The sequence below is a fragment of the Pelodiscus sinensis genome, chromosome 28, assembly GCF_049634645.1.
Source record: "Pelodiscus sinensis isolate JC-2024 chromosome 28, ASM4963464v1, whole genome shotgun sequence".
NCBI lineage: Eukaryota > Metazoa > Chordata > Testudines > Trionychidae > Pelodiscus > Pelodiscus sinensis.
The window spans coordinates 15,950,262-15,962,509 of NC_134738.1; the positions used below are offsets into that span (position 1 = coordinate 15,950,262).

The 12,248-nt window shown below is 44.4% G+C and overlaps 1 protein-coding gene and 1 long non-coding RNA gene across 8 annotated transcripts in view; one reads left to right on the forward strand and one right to left on the reverse strand.

Moving 5' to 3' along the window:
• The window catches only part of LOC102455681 (disintegrin and metalloproteinase domain-containing protein 32), a 28,371-nt gene that overhangs the window by 13,396 nt on the left and 2,727 nt on the right, over window positions 1–12,248 (forward strand). For 5 of the 6 annotated variants that reach the window (XM_075910922.1, XM_075910923.1, XM_075910925.1 and 2 more), the window contains 9 exons: window positions 512–648; window positions 2,532–2,712; window positions 4,191–4,280; window positions 5,291–5,489; window positions 6,592–6,697; window positions 8,208–8,391; window positions 8,698–8,778; window positions 9,208–9,316; window positions 10,610–10,766. In XM_075910922.1, the coding sequence (XP_075767037.1) occupies window positions 512–648; window positions 2,532–2,712; window positions 4,191–4,280; window positions 5,291–5,489; window positions 6,592–6,697; window positions 8,208–8,391; window positions 8,698–8,778; window positions 9,208–9,316; window positions 10,610–10,766 (1,244 nt within the window). Of the gene's footprint in view, window positions 1–511; window positions 649–2,531; window positions 2,713–4,190; window positions 4,281–5,290; window positions 5,490–6,591; window positions 6,698–8,207; window positions 8,392–8,697; window positions 8,779–9,207; window positions 9,317–10,609; window positions 10,767–12,248 lie in introns of those variants that run through there. The other variant, XM_075910927.1, reaches the window with a different exon arrangement.
• The window catches only part of LOC142820946 (uncharacterized), a 165,872-nt gene continuing 156,334 nt past the window's right edge, over window positions 2,711–12,248 (reverse strand). For both annotated transcript variants that reach the window (XR_012897974.1, XR_012897975.1), the window contains one exon: window positions 2,711–3,562. This is a non-coding gene — a long non-coding RNA (uncharacterized LOC142820946). The remainder of the gene's footprint in view (window positions 3,563–12,248) is intronic.

A 12,248-nucleotide genomic window follows, 5' to 3' on the forward strand; every position in this document is an offset into this window, starting at 1 on the left:
AATCAGGGCAGCTGTGCTGTGTGGGGGGAACAGAGAAATTATCGAGACCATTCAAAGGTGAAACACCATGAGACGAGACACCTGGTCTCAAATGCTGGGGAGGAGCATTCAGGGGATGATGAAATCGGAAAGGATCTAAAGGTTCTGCTGGTCTGGAGTTCCTCCGGTCTTCTGCTCTGGGAGCTGTCTCCAAAAAGGCTTCAAAGATTATTTGAGCCATTGGGCTTGGTAGCCATGCCACAAGATTAGAGGGAAGGCTTGTTGCCCCTGCACATCTACTCTCCACTCATCAGGAGGGTTCGAGTGAATAAGGGTTTGGGTTCAGGGTTACACAACTTCTCTATGACTTCCACCGTAGCCTGGAATGGGGCGGAGCAGTTGCCTTACAATTTATATATCATGTCTGATACCAATATCTTCGTATGGTTCAGGCAGGGCAGAAACCAAAAACCTTTTATCACAGTTTGGTTCCACAGTGGAATAAACTTTTCATACTTTCTTATTATGTTAGTATCAGAGGGCTGTAACGCTGGAGACATTTTCAGTCATCATTGCGCAGCTGCTGGGGCTAAGTCTGGGAATAGCATATGACGATTCCAGAGACTGTCAGTGCCCAGGAGTCACCTGCATCATGCACACCGCAGCAGTGTGAGTTTTTTCTTAATTATTTGTTATCTGTGTACCTCGCATAGCATTGCATTATTGTTGTGTGGTTTGATTTATTTTAGATCCAAAGGTAACCAGGACACTCCAGGGATACTTAATCACTTTCTTATTTATTGCAAGCTTTAAGCAGTTAATACAGTTGTTTAAGTTTTACAAGCCTTAAAAACAATTCCTATACAATTTAAGCCTTAAATATTATAAATTCTAAAGCAATTAATACAGCACAAAGCAATGCAAAAGCAATTAATAGGAGATCTACTATAATACAATAATAAAGCCTAATTTACTTCCACTTCACCTGTGTGCTACCTACAGTACCAGGTGGGAAGTTGTGGTTGTTTGTCTTCCCAAGCAATGGAACACCACGCACTAGGCCACCACTGTGAAGGGCCTAATTACTTCCAGTTACATCGAACAGGACGTGTAGGTCCATCCTGCCCATTCCTTCCCATCGATTGTTCTTACTAAGCGCATTTTATAGCAAAGCAAGACTTGGTCCTTCTAATAATATTTAGATGCCCAATGCCCCTATTTGGAGTGCATCCTGTCACTCAGGATGTTGCTACTATATGTGTAGTTGACAGTTTGCTTATCAGAAACAGAAGTATAAGCTTGTTTGTCCTGTGTTCTTGACGGGGTCTTGCGTACCATGCTAATCTGCATTGTTTTTCAAAACATTCCATCCTCTCACAGCTTCTCCCTCCCAAACCGTGCCTGCTCATGTGCACTAGACTTGAGACAGGCCTGAGTTTTGTGTTTTAGGGATATGTGCAGTGTTTTAAAGGCAGACATTTCTATTTATTGCCGAGGCAGGGAAGCGCAGACCCCCCACAGTTATGTAGTATATTTAGAACCGTTTTACGTGCATTCAAATGTTCTCATCCCTCTGCTTTAGAGAGTTTGTGCGTCTGTCTGTCTGTGAGTCTGTTCAAGAACGACTAAACACTAAGAGCTAGAACCACTACATTTGGTAGGCAGCTTCCTCTTCTCCTAATTTAAAGCAAGGTTAGGGTTTGGTTGTGCCAGGAAAATGGGAAGTGCCTGGAATGGGATTGTTCTCCATAATGTGGAAGGGTCAGGTGTGAGAGCAGGGACAGTTATGCTCCACAATGACCAATGAGGGCAGTGAACACAAGGGAAAGGCATACTGCAGAGTGACCGGGGTGGGTGGTGGCAAAAGGAAGAAGTGGCTAGCTGGGACCAGAGCTCTCCATGTTGCCATCCAGGGGTAAGCAACCCTCCCTGCCTCAGCTGCCCCCAGACCTCAGCCACAATCCCCCTGGGAACATCACCTGAGCCAGGCAGTAGGCAGTACAGCCCTAGCCCCCCAAGCAGCACAACCCTGCTCCTCCCCTTCCCAGGAGGATCCCCCTGGAGGAACTGCACAGTCCCAGGCCCACCCCTCTGTGGAAGCCACGTGGGCCAGGCAGCATAGTTCCTGCCCTGTGAAGACGTGGGCTGAGGCTGGGCAGTGCTTCCTCTTCCCCCTGCTACTGCATGTTATGCCCACTTCTTGCCCACAGTTGACTGTAGCTTGGGACCCACCCGCCGTTCTAGCACAGACTTGCAAACATCGTTACAAAAATCATATTTATTCCTTCTGTGAGGCAGACTTGCTGGGTATGAGGCCTCCAGTTTGGAGAAATTCTGTTAATCTGAGTTGGCCAGTTCTCTTTAATTTATTTTACCCAAGAAGTATGTTGAAGGCAAAGAAGAGTGAATTAAGAAGACTGGCTCCCTCACTCCCTAATTTTGCAACCAAAATCCTTTTTTGCTTTATTGGAGTATTTCATTGGCATGAAAGGATGCATGCTTTACAAAGCACGGAGGATATTTTAAGCGTGACATTGTGCTTTATGTTTTAGACATTCCAGTGGGACAAAGGCCTTTAGCAACTGCAGTATAGGAGACTTTCAAAGTTTCATTGCAAATGGAGAAGGCGAATGCCTTTTGAACAAGCCATATTTGAATGTATCCTATAAGGCTCCTGTCTGTGGCAACAAAATAGTGGAGGAAGGAGAGGACTGTGACTGTGGCTCGAAAAAGGTTAGGAAATAAATCTGTGAAATTTAATATGATTAAACAATTCGCAGTTCCACACCTCGAGGCTGAAGAGACACGGTTGGGGTGCAAGAGGTGTCTACAAGACCTTGGAATGAGAGGCCAGCTGCAGCTCTGTAGAAAAGCCATTCAACTTTGGCATGCTATGGAGTTGCTTGTTCTCAACTTCACAGTCAGGTTTGTGCTCCGAAATAGAGCAAGCAGTTCTGTTTTCCGCTGTGTGTAGACAGACGTTCAGTGTGACATGTTCCTTATTTCAAATGCCGCTTGATTTCAGCTGTGGGAAGTGAAAGTTCATAGAGTGTAATAATGGCCTGTAACAATAGAGTGTTGGAAATCTGGGTAAAAGACGACGGAATGACTACGAGTCCTTTGTCGAAGGACAGTCGTGCCTGGTAAATGGGAGATGTGGGACCTGAATGTTTTGAACTTCAGTTGGCATCTCAGAACTGAGGTCTGCTTGGTGTGTTGGGGAGTGAGCTGAGCTGCCCTCTCTGGCATTCCTTGTGGGGTCCCTAGAAGAAGAGCCTTGGGAAGAATCAGGCCACTTGCAGTCCCAGCTGGCTTGAGGTGAGAGAACTGGACGGGCCACACTTCACCCCCCTCGGCAGACGTGTGCAGTCTGTGGAGGGCTGTGGCGCCAGCCAGAGTGGTCAGGGTGCTAGTAGCACAGCAGGCATTGGCTAGTGATGGTCCCAGTAATGCCAATCCGTGGGTCTGTGGGATCGCTCAGGGGTAGTCCAAGTAGACGAGGATGTCAATGGAGAGTCTGGGGAGTTCTTTCCAGGGGTGACTTGGCCGAAGAGCAGGCAGTGTTGCTTTTGGATACAAGGAGCTGTTGAAGGAAGGCAGATCTCTGTGAGACTGTGACATTGCACACAAGGACAGAGAACGTTATACTCCGGATTTGGCTCTGACAGCACACATGGAGTGTCTCTAGCTGCTCCACGTCTTTGGCCCACGTAGCCAAACAGCTAGCATGCGTCAGTCCTGCACTCTGTCTCAGTGCAGGGATACTTTGGATTTCTTAGAGAAGGTGCCAAGATCTGTGTGTCTGGTTCACTGCGGCTGCAGAGTAGATAGATGAACTCATCTATCTACTGCGTGGCATGCTGCTCAGGCAGGGTTTAAAATACCACTGTGACTTCAAGTGCCGATGAAATGTCAGCACAACAGCTTGCAACCTTTGGAACTGCTGTGACTACTGAGACTTCCGGCAGCCTCCTGCCAAGCGGAGTCTGCTCAGATGTCTGGGTCCTTGGCACTACTCAGTGAGCCACGAGCTGAAACTTGGGAACTGTCCTCTTGAGAGTGCTTTTGTCAGAAGGGGACGTGCAATTAACTTCTTTCCTTGGGGGAAAAAGAGACTTCAGTTTCCAGGGCCACCAACCTGGTCTCTTTTGCCAATACCAAGATGTATTGTAGATTCTAAAACCTGTAACATCCCTATTGTTTGTTTTCAGGAATGCCTATATAATAAATGTTGCCAACATACCTGTAAATTTAGACGAGACATCAAATGTGTCACGGGAGACTGTTGTTGGGCATGTAGGGTAAGCTATAAATTCAGAGTTTAACACATTTTCCAACTATAACCGTATCTCTAACAATAGTCCCAATACTGCAGATCCTTAACGCTTAACTTTAAGTATGTGACTAATCCCGGTCAATATTCAGAGGTATTTAGGATTAGGGCCTATTGTGCATACTCTGCCTAGTGCTTATAGTACTGACATACAGAAAGAACCAGAGAGCAAGTCCCTACACTGCTGACTATGCTATCTAAAATACTGTCAAGATGATACTGATTATTCAAGGCAGTCCTGTAAATGAGACCTAAGAAAAACAGTTGTATAAACACACACTTATCACTCTGTCTGAGCTTGGCCAGTAAGGTGCACATGCCAGTGGAGTTAAGCAGAAGCTAGTGCTGAAATGACCAAAAAGGGAATTGATCTTCACTTTGTTTCATAGGATCAGCTTTCTATTATTCATGTCATCAAAGCAAAAATTTGTTTTTAAGAACTTATTTTCTTATATTAAAAAAAAAACGATTTCTAGTTGTTTGGTTTTCCTGTTATGTGGAATAATTAATATAAATACATCAAATATTGTGATTTGCATACATTTTGTTCCTTAGGCATTTTAATTTGAGAGGATTGGAAAAATATCAATTCAAACTTGATATTTTCTTTCTCTGAGTGTTGTTCTGTCAAAATCTAAATGCTTTGCAAAATTGTGTAAATTTTTCTTAAATGTAAAGCAAAATCGAGAAAAGAATTCTGATGATATCATTTCAATTCTTTGTCTTTAATTTAGCAAGTTAATATTATATGCTATTCAAATAAAAATAGTGAAATCAAGTAGTTAGATCAACTTTAAATGAATCGCCCCATGCTATTTTCTTTCATTGATAATTTTGAACTGTCACTATGCTGTTCCTAATAAGAATACAGGTATCAAAATCTTGAAATCCTTTGCAAATTTCCCTCGTCACATAACTCTAGTTATAACCTTTCTATAGATCGTGCCCAGGTCCCCTAATTCACTTTCTTTCTGCTAGTTTCTGCGAAATGGTACGTTGTGTAGAAACACTGGTGAAGATGAGTGTGATCTAATTGAGTACTGCAATGGTTCCTCTGCACACTGCACACCTGACTTCTGGGTCTTGGATGGGCACCCATGCAACCGAAATACAGGCTATTGTTTCAAAGGAGTGTGCCAAACTGCTGACAAACAGTGCAAAAAAATCTTTGGTAAAGGTAATGAGGACAGATCATTTTTGTCAAAAATCTCATTCTAGTGAATGTTGTCATCAGTATTTCCACCTTACCAAGGTAGATAACTATGATTTGCCACAGATGACATCATTAAGCACAGGTACTTGAGGCAACTTGCCTGGAGGCTAGGGATGCTGTGATGCTTACCTGGTAATGGCTATCCAGTACCTGGGAGCAGCCCTCCGTGGGCGGTGGGCAGCTCCAGCACTGCTACGCCCCTACAATGGGCTGCTGGGAGCCAGGAGCCAGCACCCCATGTGGGGCCAGAAGCAGCTGGGTTGAAGCACCTTCCCCCAGCCACCCTCCTTTAACATTGGCTCCCTCCCACATATTTGCACACAATTTACAGCTGGGGCCAGGCCTCCCAAGTCCTGTAAAAGTATGCCCTTTCCCCTCCCTGTGGGCACCCCACCAGGGACAGGATATTTGCTCCTGGTGTGTGGAGCCAAAGCTACTTCATGCTGAGTCTGGGGGCTAACAACTGGTCTGGAGCCCTCTCCTTGCCCCTAACTGGAACAGATCACAGGTTCCACATGAGGAACTTCATAGCTTCAATGCTCTGCTCCTACTCCCATAACAACAGAAACACCTACCAAGTTCTAGACGCATTTCCAATGGTATCAAGCGCCTGCACTGCCACATGGCGCACACACGCTCCTATGTGGCTGCTATGGTAGAGGGCCTGCTCATCTACATGTGGCAAATAGACACCACTACCCACAGAGATATCTATTTTCCGGTAGTCTATATGCCTCTAGCCAAAATCACCCACATAAACAATTCCTGGGGGTTGTTCAACAACCGATTTTTGCTGCTCTAGATAATTGTATTCTAGAGTCATTTTGGGAGTAATGCAAAAGAGAAGGTTGCCCACGTGTTGAAGGAGGAGGCCATAACTGAATAGCTGTGAAGGAGGTCTGAGTTTGGCCTGAAGCAACCTCCTGTGTCTCAGGCCTGCGAACTAGACTAGACAATGCAGAGAACAATTCTGCACTGGCGTGTACTAGCCATTCCATCAGCGCATTTCCCGACTCTCTCTGTTGCAAGTCTGTGATGAGTCTAATGAATGTCATTGTATTTACAGCTTCAAAAAGTGGCTCCCTCGCATGCTATGAAGAAATTAATGGTCAAAAGGACAGGATGGGACACTGTGGCGTCACAAATGGGGTTTACCAGACTTGCGAATGGAAGTATGTTTTGAGAACTAGCAGTGTTTTCCTGTAGGCATAGCACAATATGAGGCATGACAGCTTGGCTGAGTGTGTACAAACTAACTTGGATTTTTAAAAGTTTTAGCCACTTTGTTTTCTGAACTCTGCTGTGGCTTCTGTATATCAGAGCGCAGAAACAAGGTGGTTAAAAATGAAAGCAGTGTTTCCTGTGTTACAATGTTTGGTGATGGTCTTTAAATTGCCTACTTTCCCTGAGCATATTGGCCCAGCACTGTGACATATTATACTGCTGGTCCATTTCATCTGATGTATTAGGTAGCAGTGCAATTACTGGGTTAGGGTTTTACTGTTAGCGCCTTCTCCCTAATGGCTTCAGCAAAAATCTAGACTGCAATCCCTCTAGGGCAGATATTATCTTAATATGTTCATATAGTGTCTAGCACAATGGATTCTGGTGCCCAAAAGGGGGATTAGTGCTATTGTAATTCAAATAGTAAATAGCAATCCTATTGGTTATTATCATCCCGCTGTGGTTTAGCAGTTTACAGGATCGGTAGGAAAAGGCTTTCTTTCTCGACAGATCCCTCTCTAGACTGCCGTTTTTTTGCTGACAAAGTGCTGAGTCTGCAAAACGTGGTGGCCATTTTTATGCAAATTAGGCACGGGATAGTTAAATCCCTGCCTCGTTTGCAATGTTGACCTGCTAATCTGCATCCCTCTTCCGACATACCCTTAGTGTCTAGGGGACAACGGAAGCCTTGGAGTCAGTGTAGCCCACACAAACAAGATCTGAATTTGGCACCATCAATATTTAAAGATCAGAATTGCCAAAGAAGCACAATAGTTATGAGTAAGGAAAACTTTAGGCTGAACATCAGAATTAAATGTGTAGCAATAAAACTGTTAGATTGTGGAATAATTTCCAAAGTAACATAAGCCCCCTTGATTTGGATATTTTGGGTTGATAAAGGTTTAGATTTGAACTATCAGAAGCATTCTTGCTGTGGTCTAAGACTAACAGGCCTATAATATTGTTCATGTTCATTACCATTTAAGTGACATTGGTTTAATTCTTTTTAAAACAATTTATTATTTTATGAGTCAGTTCCTGTAGCTTGGCTCAGTTGCATTGTATGACGAATGGAGTTAAAGAAGAAAAGAGGCTTTAAGCCAGCCACTTTAGCCTTTCCCAATCCTTTGGCAAGCCCAGTCTCTAGGTTTCTCTTACTTGCTGCTCATGGCCCTAGGGTACTATTCTGACAGCCTTACTGAGGTGTTGAGACATGCCAGCCAATCTTTCTTCTTCACCATGCCCCCAATGCCAGGAATCAGTGACCACTTGTAGACTAGGGGACAAGATATGCTGACTGTGAATCTGTTGTGCGCCAAGAGACCAGCACAAAGTAAATCTAAGCGATCCCAAAATTGAGCCCCTTTGACTGCACAAAGTATAGTTATCCCTTCTCTCAGAAATTACACTGTCAAATGCCAAACACGTAATTTTAATTTTCTTCTCCTATGTTTGTAGTGATCTCCAATGTGGGAAGTTAGTTTGTCAATATCCGAGCACTAGGCCGTTCATTAAGGAAAAGGCTGCTGTCATTTATGCCAGGGTGCAGAATACCTTATGTGTAACTTTAGATTATATGAAGGGGCCTCAAGTGAAGGATCCAATGTTGGTGAAAGATGGCACTACCTGTGGTAAGCAAAAGGTAACACACCTTGTTTTCTGACCGTTCGCAGTGTGAATGTTTGCTGGGGACTCCTGCGCCTTTTAGATGTTGCTACTAATATTGGAGCAGCGAAAAGCCTCGCTGGCTTAATGAATGATAAAATCAGCTGCTACGTCCCCTGATTTACATCAAACAAACCAAGATTTATTTCCAAATATGTTGATGTAAAACAGGCTCTGGTAAATGGCTTTTTGCTCTCCCACAGCCTGAAAAGGACCCTTCGCTCTAGAGATCTTTTCCTATGCTTTCTGTTGACCTTCAACTGTGTGTATGTTTGGGTTTTAGATTTGTATGAACCAGAAATGTGTAGATGCGGCTGTCCTGAAATATAACTGTGACGTAAAGAAAAAATGCAATGACCATGGAGTAAGTAACAGTATTATTATTGTTTAGAATATTGTTATTGTTGTTGTTTTTATTATTATACTGTTTGGATTAATACTATTTTGGATTTGCAAATATTTTCCTTATAGACCGCCAACTGAAAAAGCAACGTTGGGCTGACACCTAGCATGCACTGTCTTTGAGTCATGGTTGATTTGTTTGATTTTTTGTGATACTTAGTCATGTTCTTGGCTTTTTTTGTAGACAATAATCTGTGGTAGTTTGCGTTTGATGTGCTTAACACACTGATGATTAGTTTTTAAGAACTGACAATTTTGGTTATAAAGAAGCGCGATCCTGCAGGGAAACTGTCTCCTAAAACCACATGTAATGGGATTTCCCCATATTTTGAGAAGTCCAACTATAAAGCATGATAAATAATTAAACAGGTTTTTCCCCCTTTTATTTCAGGTGTGCAACAACAGAGGAAACTGTCACTGTAAACCTGGCTGGCTGCCACCCAATTGCAAAATTCCATCCAAAGGATTTGGAGGGAGCATTGACAGTGGTTTCAGAAGTGGTTCGTTAACCTGGCAGATTTTCTACCATGTTGTTTTTTCCCCCCAGTGCAACATTTAAGAAAATAAGATTGGTCCTGCTGCTCAGACCAACGGTCCATCCAGACCAGTATCCTGTCGTGCGCTAGTGGCTGGGGCCAGGTGCTTCTGAGGGAATAAACAGAACAAAACAATCTGTCAAACGGTCCATCCCATCACCCAGCCCCAGCTTCTGGCAGAGTGTGTGAACACCTAGAGCAGGGGACTGCATCACTGACTAGCTTGGCTAATAGCTGGGGCCCTACCCAATTCACAATTAGTTTGGGTTGATTTCATGGACAGAGGGATTTTTAATTGGTCAGTTTCTTGTTTTCAGATGTTTAGACCTGAAATTTCACCATGTTGTAACCCCTGGGGGATTGCAGAGTTGTTTTAAAAGGGTCCCAAGATTGGCACCCTCGCTTGCGAGCTGGGCTCTGGAGGCAGCATCCTCCCAGACCTTGCAGTTAGAGGTTCCTGGAGGTAGGATGGAGCTACCCCGAGTCCCAGCTGGAGCGGTGGTGGCTGGAGGTGGGGAGTGTATGGAAGCCACAAGCCCAGGCTGCCCAGAGGAGTGACAGGAGTGGCCCACAGAAGCTCCAAGCCTGGACTGCCCCAGGCTCTGGCTGGAGCTGCGTGTGTGCGTGGGGGGGGGGGGGAGGTGGTGGAAACACTGAGCCCAGGCTGCCTTGAGCAGTTACAAGTTTGAGTCCCAAAGGGAGGTACACACATTGAGGTTCTACATCTTCCGTGGGAAAAGGCAGAGGCAAGTTTAATACGATTCTTTCTTGTTACTTTAATGCAATGGATAACAGCATTTTAATAAGCAAGCTGCTATCGAATACAAGAAAGTGATCATGTGTTGTACTGTCTTGATTACATTCAGCCAACTGGCTCTTCTATAGCACAGTGCGGAATCTGAGACTCTTAATACGACAGAATGGATTTAAAATCTAATCCAATTCCATGGTAAGCGATTTTTCCGATCACAGCTGTTCCAATGCATTTCAGGCCTAAAGTGGGGCGTCCTGAACTCCTTTTGAATACCAGCTGGCAGCCGTACCATGTTTTGAACATTATTTGCAATCATCCCTGAAAGTATCAAAACATCTTGCTTGTTCAAAGCAGCCTTTTTCAAAATGTGACAATTTGGGGAATCTCACGGTTGCAGAGTTCAAGGGGTCTGTTATGTACGGAAGGCTACAGAATAATGTCTCCCCTGGTTGGAGACCCCACTTCCATATGGTACAGATCTGTGACACTTCTTCCCTTTCTAGATGCAGTCATTGACAGATTTCAGCAGGACAGCATGAAGAACTGGCTTCTGCTAAGTTTCTGTCTCTTTCTGCCCGTCCTTGTGTGTTCTGCCGTCATGATTATCAAACGAAATGAACTGACTAGATGCTGCGCTAAGGAAGAATCACAAGCTGATGAGTAAGATTGTTTTGCTCACGTGCCTGGTTCTAACCTTTCTTTTAGGGTTGTGGGATCTGCCGGAGAACTGGGGAAAGGGGGAAGGTCCCGAGCAGGACTGTAGAGGGTGAATAGCTGAGTGGTGCTGATTATGCATACTTGTTGTGATGCCTTCTCATGTCTGGGTCTAGGGCAGGGATGGGAAATCTTTATTGGGCCAGGGGCCACTAACCCACAGACAAATCAGTCGTGGCCCACACGGAAGTAAGAACTAAAACAAAAAAGCCCCAAAGAGATTATGCTCATGCACGCACGCACGTGTGTGCACAAACGCACAGAAAACACCTCTTTTTATTTAGTGCCAGCATTACCTGGCATTGCCTGGGTCATTCAGGGGAGGACCTTGGGGATGTGGTGGGGGGTGCAGAAGCCTGTTTTCTCCTCCCCCAGGCCCTCCTGCCCACATTAATGATTTGCTTTTTGTTCCCCAAAGGAAGCAGCACACTCAGCTGCCAGGTACTTCCTGGAGCTTTGAGCTCCAACCAGTGACGGAGCAGTCGCAGCAGGCTGTGCAGGATGCTGGTGGAAGGCAGTTTTGTTGACAAAATGAACAGCAGTGTCTCGGCTGATGCTTTGTCACTCGAACTTTGCCTTAAAAGCTTTTTGCCTCTCATTGAGGTGGTTTTATTTTTGGCAGCAAAACAGCAGAGCTCTGCTGACAGAAGTTGCTTCATAGTATAGACACAGCTCCCTGGTTCTGCCAGGCAAAGGCACTGTTGCCTACAAACCTGTGTAGTGTAGACAAGGCCTAAGTCTGTCTCAGCCTCTCCCCCAGCTCAGCTTTATCAGCATCAGGCATTCACAGCTCCTGGCGCACCGCCTGTGGTTGTCTGTAAGGTTAATTGTTCTCCTGGTCAGGCTTTATGTGCGTAGAGGGAAGCAGACAGTCTGACACAGGTGCCTATTGGAAAGTGCAGTACATAAATAAGCAGAACCAAGTAGAAGTAGACAGAGACTGCTAATGGATGGAATTTCTAGGCTGACTATTTCAGTAGTGGATGAGAGAGATACACAAGAGCTTGATCCAACACAAAGGAACTTTCTTAATGAAACCTGTAATACAATGTAGAAAAGAACGAAAGAAAGGCTACAAGTGCTTGCTACAAATGCTAGTAGCATTTGTGAATGTTGGATTAGAATTGCATTTTCGGAAGAGTGATGTAAGCAAAATGAAAGAGACTTGTTTAAACCGAGACATTCAGTTGGGTGATGAAATTAATAGATAAGGTAGTAGCAGTCCTCTCAAGATGGAATCAATCATAATTTCATCAGGTTATATGTTCTGATGGGTTTCTGTAGAAAGAGTTGTAATAGGAAAACTTTACAAAATCAAGTTCTCTGAGAATGCAAAAGGAGTTAAAGAAGATCGTTTGAATTCAGTAATCCCTGGGGAAAGCACTTGGGAAAGCAAAAAAGGACGTGCAAGATGTGAACGAAGACATT